This window comes from Danio aesculapii, chromosome 7 (assembly GCF_903798145.1).
Source record: "Danio aesculapii chromosome 7, fDanAes4.1, whole genome shotgun sequence".
Lineage (NCBI taxonomy): Eukaryota > Metazoa > Chordata > Actinopteri > Cypriniformes > Danionidae > Danio > Danio aesculapii.
In genome coordinates, this window is record NC_079441.1 from 2,897,965 (window position 1) to 2,912,543 (window position 14,579).

The following is a 14,579-nucleotide window of genomic DNA, read 5'->3' on the forward strand; positions in this document are numbered from 1 at the left end:
TGATAGAACCTCAGAACCTTCAAAAGAACAAACCAAATATATAAAAGTTGAAACACAGTGAATGTAAGTAAACACAGACACATCTTCTCTCAGTAGTTAGTGCAGATGAAGTTGAGTCTGTGAGATTCAGGAAGGCTGATCCAGGTCTGATCTCCTCCAGACTGAACTGCTCCTTTCCTGTTCTCCAGTCCGCAGTTTTCCGGTGTGCTGCCGTTCCCTGGAGCCCAGTTCTGATAGCACACCATGTCTCCACTGACCCAGAGCCACATGTTTATGCTGCAGAAGTAGTGTAAACCCAACCACACCGCCTCAGTAGACGCCAGTTTAACCACGTTCATCACACAACGCTGCATCTCCACTGACTGAACCGAGACCAGATCCACATGATTCTGTCTGCAGTATCTCAGAGCTTCAGACCACGACAGATTCTGCTGGATCACAATCAGTTTATCTGGACACAAAACAAAGCAGAAACTAGAGAGAGACTGATCAAAAACAACATGCAGAACAAACACTGTGGAGGAATTTGACATGTCAGACATGTAGAGTCAACTTTAAGAGATCTGGAGCTGATGATGGATTGAGTGTGTTTGGAGGATCTGCTCACCTTCATGACACACAAAAGGAAGCTTGCTGTCACAAGAGAAGTCTGCCCACCGTCCCAGAACGTTCTGACTGATCACAGTACAGTTTTCAATTCCTCCATAATTATCAGGTTGAGTAGTATGCCAGTATCTGAATGAGGAGTTACTCTGATCTGACCACTGCCATGTGTCTCTGAATAGACCGATCCAGACTGCAGATCCAGATGAGTTTCTGTCATTAATGAACTTCTCCAGCTGTTGACTCTCATTCTGGTTCCTCACACTGACCAGATCAATGTGATTCTGTCTGCAGTAACTCTGAGCGTCTCTCCAGGTCATCAGCTGATTGACAAACACCAGTCCTTTGCTCGCTTTAAATAAACAAATACATTTAATGAATGAATGAATGAAAAAGAAAACAGGAACAGTGGAAAAACAAAAACATGGAAATAATAATCAGAAATGCTTGTGTTGCTAATAAAGTGAGTTGTCATATTAAATAATATTACAGAGATTTGCCAAATCAGAACATCTGATACACATATACAGATTCATATTGTGTTATTATATATATTTTTTAATATTACACATTTAGTTTTTATCCATAATATGTTTACATGTGATAAAATATACTACTGCATGAGTGCAATCTACTGAACATATTTATACTCATGCTGTGTACTTATTTTATTAATATTGTGTGCTATTTACACTTAACATGTAAACATATAGGTGGCGCAGTGGGTAGCACATTTGCCTCACATCAAGAGGGTCGCAGGTTTGAGTGCCGGCTGGGTCAGTTGGCATTTCTGTATGGAGTTTGCATGTTCTCCCCGTGTTGGCGTGGGTTTCCTCCGGGTGCTCCGGTTTCCCCCACAAGTCAAAAGACGTGGTATAGGGGAATTGGGTGTTCTAAAAATGACCATAGTGTATGAGTGTGTGTGTGTGAATAAGTTTCCCAGTGATGGGTTGCGGCTGGAAGGACCTCCACTGCGTAAAACATATACTGGATAAGTTGGCGGTTCATTCCGCTGTGGCGTCTCCAGATTAATAAAGGGACTAAGCCGCAAAGAAAATGAATGAATGTAAACAGATAATGTGATAAATTTACATCATATTTCATATTGTCAGATGTGACCCAAAGGTACATATTATTATTTATTCATTTATTCAGTCATTCATTTTCTTTTCGGCTTAGTCCCTGTATAAATCAGGGTTCACCACAGCAGAATGAACCGCCAACTTATCCAGCATATGTTTTACACAATGGATACTCTTCCAGCTGCTGGCAATCACCCATACACACTCTTTCACACACATACACTACGGACCATTTAGGTTACCCAATTTCCCTATAGCAAATGTGTTTGGACTGTGGGGGAAACCGAAGCACCCGGAGGAAACCCATGCCAACATGGGGAGAACATGCAAACTCCACAGAGAAATGTCAACTGATCCAGCCAGGACTCGAACCAGCAACCTTCTTGCTGTGAGGCGATCGTGCTACCCACTGTACCGCCATAGTTTATCATATCAATAATAATTTATAATTATTAAAATAAGTCAAAATAATCAATAATTTGCGGATGCCCTTCCAGCTGCAACCTAACAATGGGAAACATCCATACACACTCATTCACACTCATACACTATGGACAATTTTAGCTTACCCAATTTACCTATACTACATATCTTTGGACTGTGGGGGAAACCGGAGCACCCGGAGGAAACCCATGGGGAGAATGTAAGAGGCTAAATTATTATATGCGTTTGTTTATATGACAAAACATGTCTTTTTGACTCAAGAAGGTCCATACTGACTCCAAATGCAGATACTGATAAGATCAGGGCCTGGTATGTGGACTTTGGGGGTTTTACGATGTGGTCACATGTTGACTGGTCAGTTTGAATGTTCCAACATTTGGGCTTTAGTCACATGGTCAAGAAAGATACAAAATAGGTGGTAAAACGCGGCTCTGTCTCTTTTCTTTTCCTGGCCTGTCTTTCCTGGTCTGCTTTTGTCCTCTCCTTCTCTGGAGTCTAGCTTCTCTGACTCTACTGCAATCAGGCTAACTTCTGGGCCTGCTTTCTTTGTCCCTCTCTCCCTCCTTCTGTGTCTCTCCTTCTACCTCTTGTAACTTTAATTTTACATTTAAGCTGGGTACAATTTATATCATATACTTTATCATTTCATATTTGATCGTTTTATACAGTTATTTTGTAACTAATTCAGTTGTAACCATAGAGAATTATTGTCATTAAATCATCTCATTTTCAAGTATTTGTGAATTACTTTTGATTTAACATCAACACTTAACTGTTCCATATTGCAACACAATACAATCACATAATATCAACGCTCTCCCACATTTATAGCTATTAATAATGCCCTTATTTCCGTTTTTGGTATGCGATTGCAGAAGGATGGTTTGACTAGAATGTACAGTTTTTTACCATCAATACTGATAACTTTTTAGTCATTCGGCAGAACTACAGTTCGAACCGCTGTGGTTTTAAAAACCCAATCCTACAGATGGTGCCGAAACCCGGGATCCTTTGCAGTGAGTTTTCTGAAATTTACTTTAGCCGGTCTTAGCTGGACTTTTCACAGCTGACCTGGTGAATGGATTAAAACTGGACTTCTAACCACAAGAGTGGGTAAGTCTGCTTTTATTGTTCCTCCATTTGCTTAAATTGCATGAAACAGAATTTACAAGACTGTAATTCGTTTCAATAGTTCAGTTTGGTAAATTTCAGATTACCTCCTCAAGGATGGAAGGGTTCATTTCTGAAGAAAGTGATGTATTGTTTGCTTTATGGACTGAAAAAGTTGAACCTACATTGTGCAAACTTAGCAAAGAAGGACTTAAGTTAACAGGCTCAGACTCTACATTGTTTGCATGGTGGAATGTAATTGGCAAAAATGGAAAGAAATCAAAGCGTGGTGATATAATTGAAGCGCTAAATTACATGTGTTACTCAGGACTGCGTAACGTGATGTCAAAAATACCCTCAATTATAAAGGCTAGATGTGAAGAATTTAATGTTCACAAATCAGAGGTAGAAAAGTCAGAGGCAAAAATTCTAGATCTCCAGTCACAGCTCGATAATTTACTAGCTGAACAGTTAGCCCTGGCTGAAAAATGCAGAAGTCAAAAAGACACCATTGCAGATTTAAAAGCTATGCTAAAAACACAGAAGTTTGTGTCTCCCAAAATGCTTAACAGCGGTGGGATTGAAAAGCATGTTCACTTCTCAGATGAAGTTACCTGTAATAAATCTGAAATGATTTGTTCAGAGGCTGTAGCTCAAAAGAGTTTTCCTGTTTCAGTAATTAAGGTGATGCAGCACCAAAATAGCGCAGCAAAGACGCATGGTGTAGAAGCATTAGAGAGTCTTAAAAACCCCTCAAACCTCAGATGATCACAACAATCAACCCTCAGGCAAACAAACAGGCTTTGTATGACCTGTAATAAGTTTGGCCACAGAGAGGAACAATGTTGGACTTCGGGGCAGGGAAGACCTCCACCATATTTTCTGAGAAAACGGAAATCACTAAAGAGCAAAAATCAGTGGTCTTCACATAACAAAAACTCATCTGTTAATAACACACTTAGTGAACTAACTGCATTGTTAATACAAGGCCTGCAACTGTTAACTTCCTTTGCTGGTGGGTTAGCAGCCTAATGGCAATTAAAGTTAACAATTGCTGATCCTGTTTGCATTTTCAAATTTGTTATATTTGTGTTATACACATTTTCATTTCCATAGAACACAATGGTATTGTGTGATACTACATGTACACATAGACTGAGTAATTCCTTAACACATGATTTTCTTACTGTAGGTGTAAAAACACTCAGGTCTGAGGTTTTAGAAGCCACAGATGCATTCTAGACCGCATGTCATGTATAAATAAGGAATTAACTGTATGCTGAAATTCATTAATTTTAAGGTACTTGTGTTTATATGTTGGATGAGTCTCATCTCCTAAAAGTGGTAAACTCTGCTATCCTCAATATAGCTGTAGTTTAAACTACAAACAGGAGTATAGAATTGCCTTGTGGCTCCAGTGTAATAACTGCAGTAACTATGAAAATGCTTTCTTACAGGATTCAGCCTTAAACATTGTACTTTATCATGCTCCTTAAAAAACATTGATTTGGAAGTATTTTGAGCCAGATCACAGTCACATCTCATGCTCAAATTCCATCCTGGCTCCCTGTTACAACAGGACTAAATTTCACACACTGTCGTAAAACTTCCACCCTTTGTTGCGAGCATGTTTACACAAACACATAGCCTCAGCTGAAACACTGCCACACAGAGAACATTTCAAATCTTCACACACATAAAACTCACATTATGGCAGACTGAAAGTTCAAAAGCAAAATAAATTTAAAAGGATATGCTCAAATTTCACCATCAATGCTCAGTTGATCTGACCTTTTGCTTTGCAAAAACATGATCATGATAATAAGATGTCTTTGTAAACCAACACAAATTAAATTCTAATGGCATGTAATTTGATGCCAATTATAAAACATGTCTAGCTAAGACCGTTAACGGGAAATTAAAGTAGTACTATCTATTTTAATATAATTTGTGTAAAGGCTCAGATAAAACTGTGTTTTTTCTCTCTGCATATTCTGCCATTCAGGTTGGCGTCTGCCCAAACCTGCCTGTATCCAGACAGGACACACAGCTTGACATGAGATGGGTTATAAAGGTATTTAAAGAGGCCAATCATACCCAATAAATACACTAACACTGCCTGTCTACATGGCCTCCCAGTGTAGCGCTGGATCTAAATTTCGCAACACAAATTATAACAAAACCTTACCCATCACATGCACACAAACACACACAACATACATTCATTACTTCAACCTCAGTATTTTTAACTGGTATATGTCGACTGTCCAGGTTAAAATTATTTACATTATTCAAATCTATCATACATTATTCACTTCATACATATAGGACAATGTGAAAATATTACTTAAATATCAATTGTGGTAAACAATTTTGCAACTTTGTGGTTTTTCAAATTGCTGTGTATTGATATAGTAATGTACAGAAGACTTATGCATGGCTACAGTCACATAACAAACTATTTCACTTGTGAATTAGCAAAATCTAAATGAGACTACTAGTCTATTTAGATGTTCAATTCATTCATGTTTATTCATTAGCCCTGTTGCAGAATAGTAGGGCCCACTATTTTCCAACAGTGACTTTTGAAAAATAAAATTCATAAGAACAACTAAATCTAAAAATGCAGGCACTAGCAATTTAACCAAATTCTATATTAAACCTGCATTGTTGAATGTGACTTCAGCCTGTACATCAGATACACAAAGAATGAGAAAAAATAACCTGAAGATTTTAAATCTTACTTTGTTTGAATTTTCATTCTCTTGTTGATTTAGTCAAACCTTAGGTCTGCATTAATGTTTTTTTTCAATTGAACCATTTATATAGACCATTTTATGATTGTAATTGTGAAATTGTGTATTTTTCTTATTGATGTTATATTTTTTATTACGCATACCACTGGTAAAAATACTGGTTATATTGGCTTTTGCACCTTTCCTTTAAATTACTCTTATCAAATATTTTTAAATACCATACTGTAATTCATCATGGAAGTGAAGCATCTGGGAATTCACTAGCACTAAATTTAGGACTTTTTAAGACCTTATTTACCTCTCACACTTTGAAGATGGTTATTATGTTTTGTGTTTACCCATTCTACAGTGATGCAAAGCTCATTGATATTCAACTATTGCATGGTCATTCAGCTGTCTCACATAAAGTGGAGCATCATAAGTGACGTTGGTCCTTAACCTGTAAATATATGAACTGCCCTGTGAACCTCACCTTATGTCTGACGCTGACAAAGGTTATTCCAGTGGAACTGATAATGACCTGGGGAGGATCTAATGCACATGAATGTTTCTCAAAGTGCAATGAGATTTACAACTGGTTTGATCATTGCACTGAACTTTGTCATCCTATAGACTGAATACCACCACAGATGGACACAAATACAACGAAGCGGATGGCAAAAATGCCTGAGCAGCCACTTGAGCCCAAGCTCAACACAGCATGCTTACAACTAAAAACACTTTGGGGTTAAGCGATATAACTCCATCTTAATGTTGAAGCTGCTTTTAATGTTGTGAGAGGGCATCAGGGCTCTGCTCTTAACCCGTACTCGCTCGTCTGAGGTAAGTGTTCGATACAACGACAATCTCCCAGTTTTCTCAACCCCGTGTGCTTCTCTGTCCAGGCCCAGCGCACCGAGGACGCGGTGCACCAAGGCGTCGTTCACGCCGACTCCCGGCTACTACGGCCCCTGGGTGCAGCCGCGTAAGGTGCTTACCAGGTCCCGGGGCAGAACGTCTCCTCCTCCGGTGTTCGAGATCCGGAGGAGGAGACGGGTCCGCGAAACGGGTCGCGATGTTGCCATCATTGGCGACTCAATCGTGCGCCACGTCCGCTCCACTTCCTCCAAAGGTAACAAAGTACGCACTTTCTGCTTCCCTGGTGCCCGAGTTAAGAATATTTCTGCACAGATACCTACTATCCTGAGCGCTGCCGAGAGCCTCGGTGCCGTCGTCCTCCACGTGGGGACGAACGACACCGGGCTCCGGCAGACGGAGGTCCTGAAGAAGGACTTCAGGAGCCTGATCGAGACGGTTCGACGCACCTCGCCCGCCTCGCAGATCATCGTTTCTGGACCGCTTCCTACCTACCGCCGTGGAAATGAAAGGTTCAGTAGACTTTTTGCTCTGAATGAATGGCTATTAACATGGTGTGAAGAACAGAAATTGCTCTTTGCCAATAACTGGAATCTTTTCTGGGAGCGTCCTAGGCTTTTCCGCGCTGATGGGCTGCACCCCAGTCGAGCTGGAGCTGAACTCCCGTCGGACAACATCTCCAGAACACTTCGCTCTATCTGACTAGTAAGTAAAAATTCACAAAATTCACAATTTAGCCACACAGACTCCTATTCGTCCCACATAAATATCAGTAATGCATACCTAGCTAACCACATAGAGACTGTGTCTGTTCCTCGTATTATTAGATCAAGAAACAAACGTACTGTGTGCTCCAAAAATAATCTATTAAGAATTAAACCAGAAAAAACACTAAAAAGTGAAAATACAAATTTCATGAAGCTTGGTCTCCTAAACATCAGGTCACTAGCACCTAAAGCACTTATCATAAATGAAATAATAACAGATAACAATCTTAATGCACTCTGTCTCACTGAAACCTGGCTGAAACAAAATGACTATATTAGTTTAAATGAAGCAACTCCTCCAGGATTCTTATATAAACATGAGGCTCGTCAAACTGGTCGTGGTGGTGGAGTCGCGTCAATCTTTAGTGATATTCTTAATGTTAATCAGAGAAACGGACTTATGTTTAGCTCCTTTGAAGTACTAGCGCTTAATGTTATCCTTCCAAACACTATGCAAAAACCTATGTTATCTCTCGCTCTAATCACCATATATAGACCCCCAGGACCCTATGTCAATTTTCTAAAAGAGTTTTCTGATTTTATCTCTGACTTACTAGTTAAAACTGATAAAATACTAATTGTAGGAGACTTTAACATCCACATAGATGGTGCTAACGACACATTAGGGCTCGCGTTTATGGACTTGCTGGTCTCACTAGGAATAAAGCAAAATGTTATTGGTCCAACCCATCGCCTAAAGCATACACTAGATCTAATTCTGTCTTATGGAATTGAGGTCATTGATGTAGACATTATACCACAAAGTGATGATATTACAGACCACTACCTCTTACTATATAAGCTGTGTTTACCTGAAATTAGCAGATCCGCTCCGATATATCGTCCTAGTAGAACTATTGTTCCATCCACTAAAGATGAATTTATAAATAACTTACCTGATCTTTCTCTACTTCGAAATGCACCCGCAAACGCAAATGACCTTGATGTAGTAACCAGCAGTATGGATGCCATCTTTACTAGCACTTTAAATACTGTGGCACCCATCAAACTAAAAAAGGCTAGAGAGAATAAAACTACACCATGGTATAATAGTCATACCCGCGCTCTCAAAACAGCAACCCGTGCCCTGGAACGTAAATGGAAAAAAACTAATTTAGAAGTCTTTAGAATTGCATACAAAGACAGTATGTCCAGCTATAGTTACTAAAGTTACTGAAAGAATTGCTACCTGTTATAGGAGAACCTCTTCTTAACATTATCAACTCTTCTTTATCTTTAGGCCATGTTCCAAATCCCTACAAGTTAGCTGTTATTAAACCTATTATTAAGAAACCACAACTGGAACCCAGCAACTTAGCTAATTATAGGCCTATTTCAAACCTTCCATTTATATCTAAAATACTAGAAAAAGTTGTTTCTGCTCAATTATGCTCCTTTCTATAGATGAACAATGTTTTTGAAGTGTTTCAGTCAGGTTTCAGAGCTCATCACAGTACAGAAACTGCATTAGTGAAAATAACCAACGATTTACTCTTAGCTGCTGACCAAGGGTGCATCTCGCTATTAGTTCTACTCGATCTTAGTGCGGCATTTGACACCATTGACCATGGTATCCTTATTAATCGCTTAAAGTCTACAGGTGTCCAGGGACAGGCCCTACAATGGTTTAAGTCATACTTATCTGACCGTTACCAGTTTGTGAATATTAATGGACAGCCTTCACAAATCAGCCCAGTAAAATACGGGGTGCCTCAAGGATCAGTTTTAGGCCCTTTACTGTTTACAATATACATGCTACCCCTGGGAGACATTATTAGAAGACATGGGATCAGCTTTCACTGCTATGCAGATGATACTCAATTATATATTTCAACTAAACCTGACGAGACGTCTAATCTGTCCAAGCTAACTGAGTGTATTAAAGATGTTAAAGACTGGATGACCAACAATTATCTTCTCTTAAACTCAGACAAAACAGAATTATTACTTATTGGGCCTAAATCCTGTACACAGCAGATCTCACAACTCGATCTACAATTAGAGGGATACAAAGTTAGCGTTAGTTCTACTATAAAAGATCTGGGTGTCATATTAGACAGCAATTTAACTTTTAAAAATCATATTTCCCATGTCACAAAAACTGCTTTCTTTCATCTGAGAAACATAGCTAAGTTACGAAGTATGCTATCCATCTCAGATGCAGAAAAGCTAGTCCATGCTTTTATAACTTCTAGGCTGGACTACTGTAATGCTCTGTTTGCTGGGTGCCCAGCATCCTCTATTAACAAACTTCAATTAGTACAAAATGCAGCTGCCAGAGTTCTAACCAGGTCTAGAAAATTTGATCACATCACCCCAATTTTATCCTCCTTACACTGGCTGCCTGTTAAGTTTCGTATTGAATTTAAAATATTGCTTCTTACATATAAAGCTTTAAATAATCTAGCTCCTGCTTATCTAACCAATCTTCTGTCTCGCTACAATCCAACTCGCTCTTTAAGATCTCAAAACTCAGGACTTCTGGTAGTACCTAGAATAGCAAAGTCGAGTAAAGGAGGTCGAGCCTTCTCATTTATAGCTCCTAAACTCTGGAATAGCCTTCCTGATAACGTCCGAGGCTCAGACACACTCTCCCAATTCAAAACTAGATTAAAGACCTATCTGTTCAGTAAAGCATACACTTAGTGCACCACTTAGGGGGCTTCCACACAGGTTATGCATCTTGCTGATATACACTGTGAACATCAGCTACGCTAATTATTTTCTTTATTCTCCATTTCCACCTGGGGATACTCTTCCCGAGGCCCTCAGACTATGCAGAGTCACTGATTCGATCCAAGACCAACGACGAGATGATCCCACGGTTCCATATCCTGGACCTGGCCGAATCCTGAACAACTACTGCGATGGTCATGGAAGAGTGGAGAACATGAGACTGTTTCCTATGACGCACCAGAGACAGACGAGTCTTCGCTGAGGCCAGCTTCCAGCCTCCGCCACTGAGACTGCAGCTCTGCACAAGACGTTTGGCCAGCGGAGAAATTAAAATGGTCGTGCCCAACTGAGCCTGGTTTCTCTCAAGGTTTTTTTTTCTTCACTTCCGCCTTTAGTGAAGTTTTTTTTTCCCTCTCCGCTGTCGCCACTGGCTTGCATGGTTCAGGATCTATAGAGCTGCGCATCGTTGGATTTGCTCTTCAGTGTTTGGACTCTCAGTAGTGATTATTAAACCACACTGAACTGAGCTCAACTGAACTGAACTTAAACACTACAAACTGAACTACACTGTTCCTATTTACTGTGACCTTTTATGTGAAGCTGCTTTGACACAATCTACATTGTATAAGCGCTGTACAAATAAAGGGGAATTGAATTGAACTATAGGAGGGCTTTAAAATCTGCCAGGGCTGAGCACCTCCGCAAACTGATAGAAAATAATCATAACAATCCTAGATTCTTATTTAACACCATCGCTAAATTAACAAATAATCGGTCATCTTTGGAACAAAACGTTCCACCGCAAATTAGTAGTGATGACTTCATGAATTTTTTCAGTGATAAAATAGAAGGCTTTAGACAGAAAATAGGAGATATTAAACTTTCTGCACCGCCTTATACTTCAGATCCAGTAAACACGTCTCTGAATCTAAATAACCTACAGTGCTTTAAAATCATAGAACAGGAAGAGCTAGACAAAATTATAAATAGCTCTAAATCAGCTACGTGTATATTGGACCCAATTCCAACAAAGTTACTGAAAGAACTGCTACCTGTTATAGGAGAACCTCTTCTTAACATTATCAACTCTTCTTTATCTTTAGGCCATGTTCCAAATCCTTACAAGTTAGCTGTTATTAAACCTATTATTAAGAAACCACAACTGGACCCCAGCAACTTAGCTAATTATAGGCCTATTTCAAACCTTCCATTTATATCTAAAATACTAGAAAAAGTTGTTTCTGCTCAATTATGCTCCTTTCTGCAGATCAACAATGTTTTTGAAGTGTTTCAGTCAGGTTTCAGAGCTCATCACAGTACAGAAACTGCATTAGTGAAAATAACCAATGATTTACTCTTAGCTGCTGACCAAGGGTGCATCTCGCTATTAGTTCTACTCGATCTTAGTGCGGCATTTGATACCATTGACCATGGTATCCTTATTAATCGCTTAAAGTCTACAGGTGTCCAGGGACAGGCCCTACAATGGTTTAAGTCATACTTATCTGACCGTTACCAGTTTGTGAATATTAATGGACAGCCTTCACAAATCAGATGATACTCAATTATATATTTCAACTAAACCTGACGAGACGTCTGAACTGTCCAAGCTAACTGAGTGTATTAAAGATGTTAAAGACTGGATGACCAACAATTATCTTCTCTTAAACTCAGACAAAACAGAATTATTACTTATTGGGCCTAAATCCTGTACACAGCAGATCTCACAACTCGACCTACAAATTAGAGGGATACAAAGTTAGCGTTAGCTCTACTATAAAAGATCTGGGTGTCATATTAGACAGCAATTTAACTTTTAAAAATCATATATCCCATGTCACAAAAACTGCTTTCTTTCATCTGAGAAATATTGCTAAGTTACGAAGTATTCTATCCATCTCAGATGCAGAAAAGCTAGTCCATGCTTTTATGACTTCTAGGCTGGACTACTGTAATGCTCTGTTTGCTGGCTATTGTAAGGGCCCATCTATTTTTCCTATGACGGAACTAACAGCATGGGTGAAGGTTAAATGCATGTAAGCCTTTTAGCACATGTGAAAAGAAACCAGGATTTGTCATACATTCAGGATCAATGGATGGAGCATGGGCACAGCATTAGAGACCTGATGATTTCTGACTATCACTGACTTAGTAAGATATAATCTAGGGGGCTAAATCAAACTTTTCTTTAAGTATGAGCAAGCATGGGGCCTATTATTACTTAAAGGAAATTAGCTTATCGGCTAAGACTCGGAACTGGCGAGGATGTGTCCATGAGCAGATGTAACTGGCCAGCATACTGACTCTAAGCGACTTCGGGTAAACGATGAACCATTACTTGAGAATAAGGATTTATTAGGTTAATCAATCTAAATTAGACCGAATCACAACCTATAAGGTAATCAGCATGAATTAGATAAATCTAAAATTATTATAAATTGGAGTCAGATTAAAATTCGGAGTTGGAAACAAATTAAAATAAATCTTAATAAATAAAAATATTTCTTTTCACACGTGCTAAAAGGCTTACATGCATTTAACCTTCACCCATGCTGTTAGTTCCGTCATAGGAAAAATAGATGGGCCCTTACAATAGCGTTTCTGTGTGGTGTTTACATGTTCTTCCCGTGTTCACATGGGAGTGCTCCAGTTTCCCCCACAGTCCAAAGACATGCGATATAGGTGAACTGGGTAGGCTAAAAATTGTCTGTAGTGTATGAGTGTGTATGGATGTTCCCACTGCACCACCGCGCTGCTAGAAGGTAAGTGCTTTTACTGTGTATTTTATCTTAATGTCATTCATTTAGATGTCAGATATGCAACTTATATGTTTTGTTTGTTTACCAATTGTTTTTTTAAATTTAATCAAAATGTAGAAAAATAAATACATATTAAATCAATATATAGAAGCGTATTTGCCTAAGAATTAACCCGACAACAGACTCTATTCTTCAGCACACATACAAGATTTATTTATTTATTATTATTTTAATGAAATGAAAATATATATATCACATATTCTAGTATATTCCAATATTTTGATATTGTATAAGGGTTGTACTCACTGTTGTAGCAGATGAAGAAATAGATGTTGCTACATGGCCCAACACTCCACTGTCCATATCTCATAACAGTACAATTATCATTGCTGTATGGTTGCCCAGATGCCCAGTTCAGAAAGAGTGCAGGATCTCCTGAAGACCAATGCCATTTATTCTCATGGGTCTTCTGAAGACCAATCCAGACACGGTAATACTTCACACTCTTCATCAGCTGGATCATGTCGTTCATGTTGTCAACAGTGGCCAGATCTGTGTAATTCTCTCTGCAGTATCTCTGAGCTTCAGTCCAGTTCTTCTTCTCATTTATAAAGTGATACTGACGCTGAACACATTCAGATATGGAGCAGAGAGCTGTGAAAGAGACACTTTGGTTTAATGCTTTTCAGAACAGAGTCAAACCTGATGAAACACTAAAGCATAAATAAAACTACAAACACACTCACCAATGAGGAGGAGAGGGAAATATAGAGTTTGAGCCATTTCTGAAGAAGAGAAATATAGATGAATAAACATTCATTCTAGAGTAAAACATTTGAGCAGGTAAAAGAGAAATAAATGCACACAATCAATAAAAACATCAACAGATGTCAGAAGCGTGTTTGTGTGTATAATGTAGATGTGAGTAGTTCTTACCTCAAAGGTGGTGTGTTTCTATCCTCAGTCTGATGTTTCTGTCTGCAGCTTCAGACTGTGTGATTGTTCTATATCTGCTCTCATCCGTCATTCATATATTATTTGTTTATTACTCTAAACAAAGGCCTTTTTCATTGTTCTTCCTCGTTCAGGTACTGTGAGCGTGTCTCGATCCATGACGCTGTAATTTTTACAAGCTTGTTCATTTGAATGTGGTAAAAATTCAGTAGGTCTGTATGGTTCATAAGAAAATATTTTCATAGCAGCTTCACAAGAATAAAAACACAACATTTGCATTGAATTTTCTTATCTTTTTTCAGTTTTTTTCACCTTGGATATTGTCATTGACCAACAGATTTCCTTGACTGTATGCAATATATATCATATACCTTTAAATAGTGCACTGTTTGAGGAAGCAGTCACTTCTAGTGTCCGAAACCACCATGGACGTTATGAAGTGCACTCAATCAATTACACAATGCAGAGCAATAGCGATTGTATAAACCATGTACTCTCAACAGCTAGAAAATGCCCATAATGCACTGTTACACCTGATTTACATGGTGTAGTGGACAACCACCTGGTCCTTTA

General features: G+C 38.8%; 1 protein-coding gene across 1 annotated transcript; it reads right to left on the bottom strand.

The window, feature by feature from the left end:
* Positions 1-13,835, bottom strand: LOC130231538 (C-type mannose receptor 2-like). Its single transcript, XM_056460881.1, has 4 exons — positions 13,799-13,835; positions 13,359-13,706; positions 608-955; positions 1-451 (listed from the first exon to the last, which is right to left on the bottom strand). Exons 1-4 carry the CDS (start codon positions 13,833-13,835, stop codon positions 90-92), a joined length of 1,095 nt encoding a protein of 364 aa, XP_056316856.1. The 3' UTR covers positions 1-89.
* Between the last annotated feature and the right edge of the window lie 744 nt (positions 13,836-14,579).

Excerpts from the sequence above, each read along its gene's own strand:
- LOC130231538 (XM_056460881.1), bottom strand. The coding sequence starts at position 13,835 with ATGGCTCAAACTCTATATTTCCCTCTCCTCCTCATTG. Across the intron at positions 956-13,358 it reads TTTCTTCATCTGCTACAACA|CGAGCAAAGGACTGGTGTTT; the intron begins GTGAGTACAACC and ends GTTTATTTAAAG. Across the intron at positions 452-607 it reads TCCTTTTGTGTGTCATGAAG|ATAAACTGATTGTGATCCAG; the intron begins GTGAGCAGATCC and ends TTTTGTGTCCAG.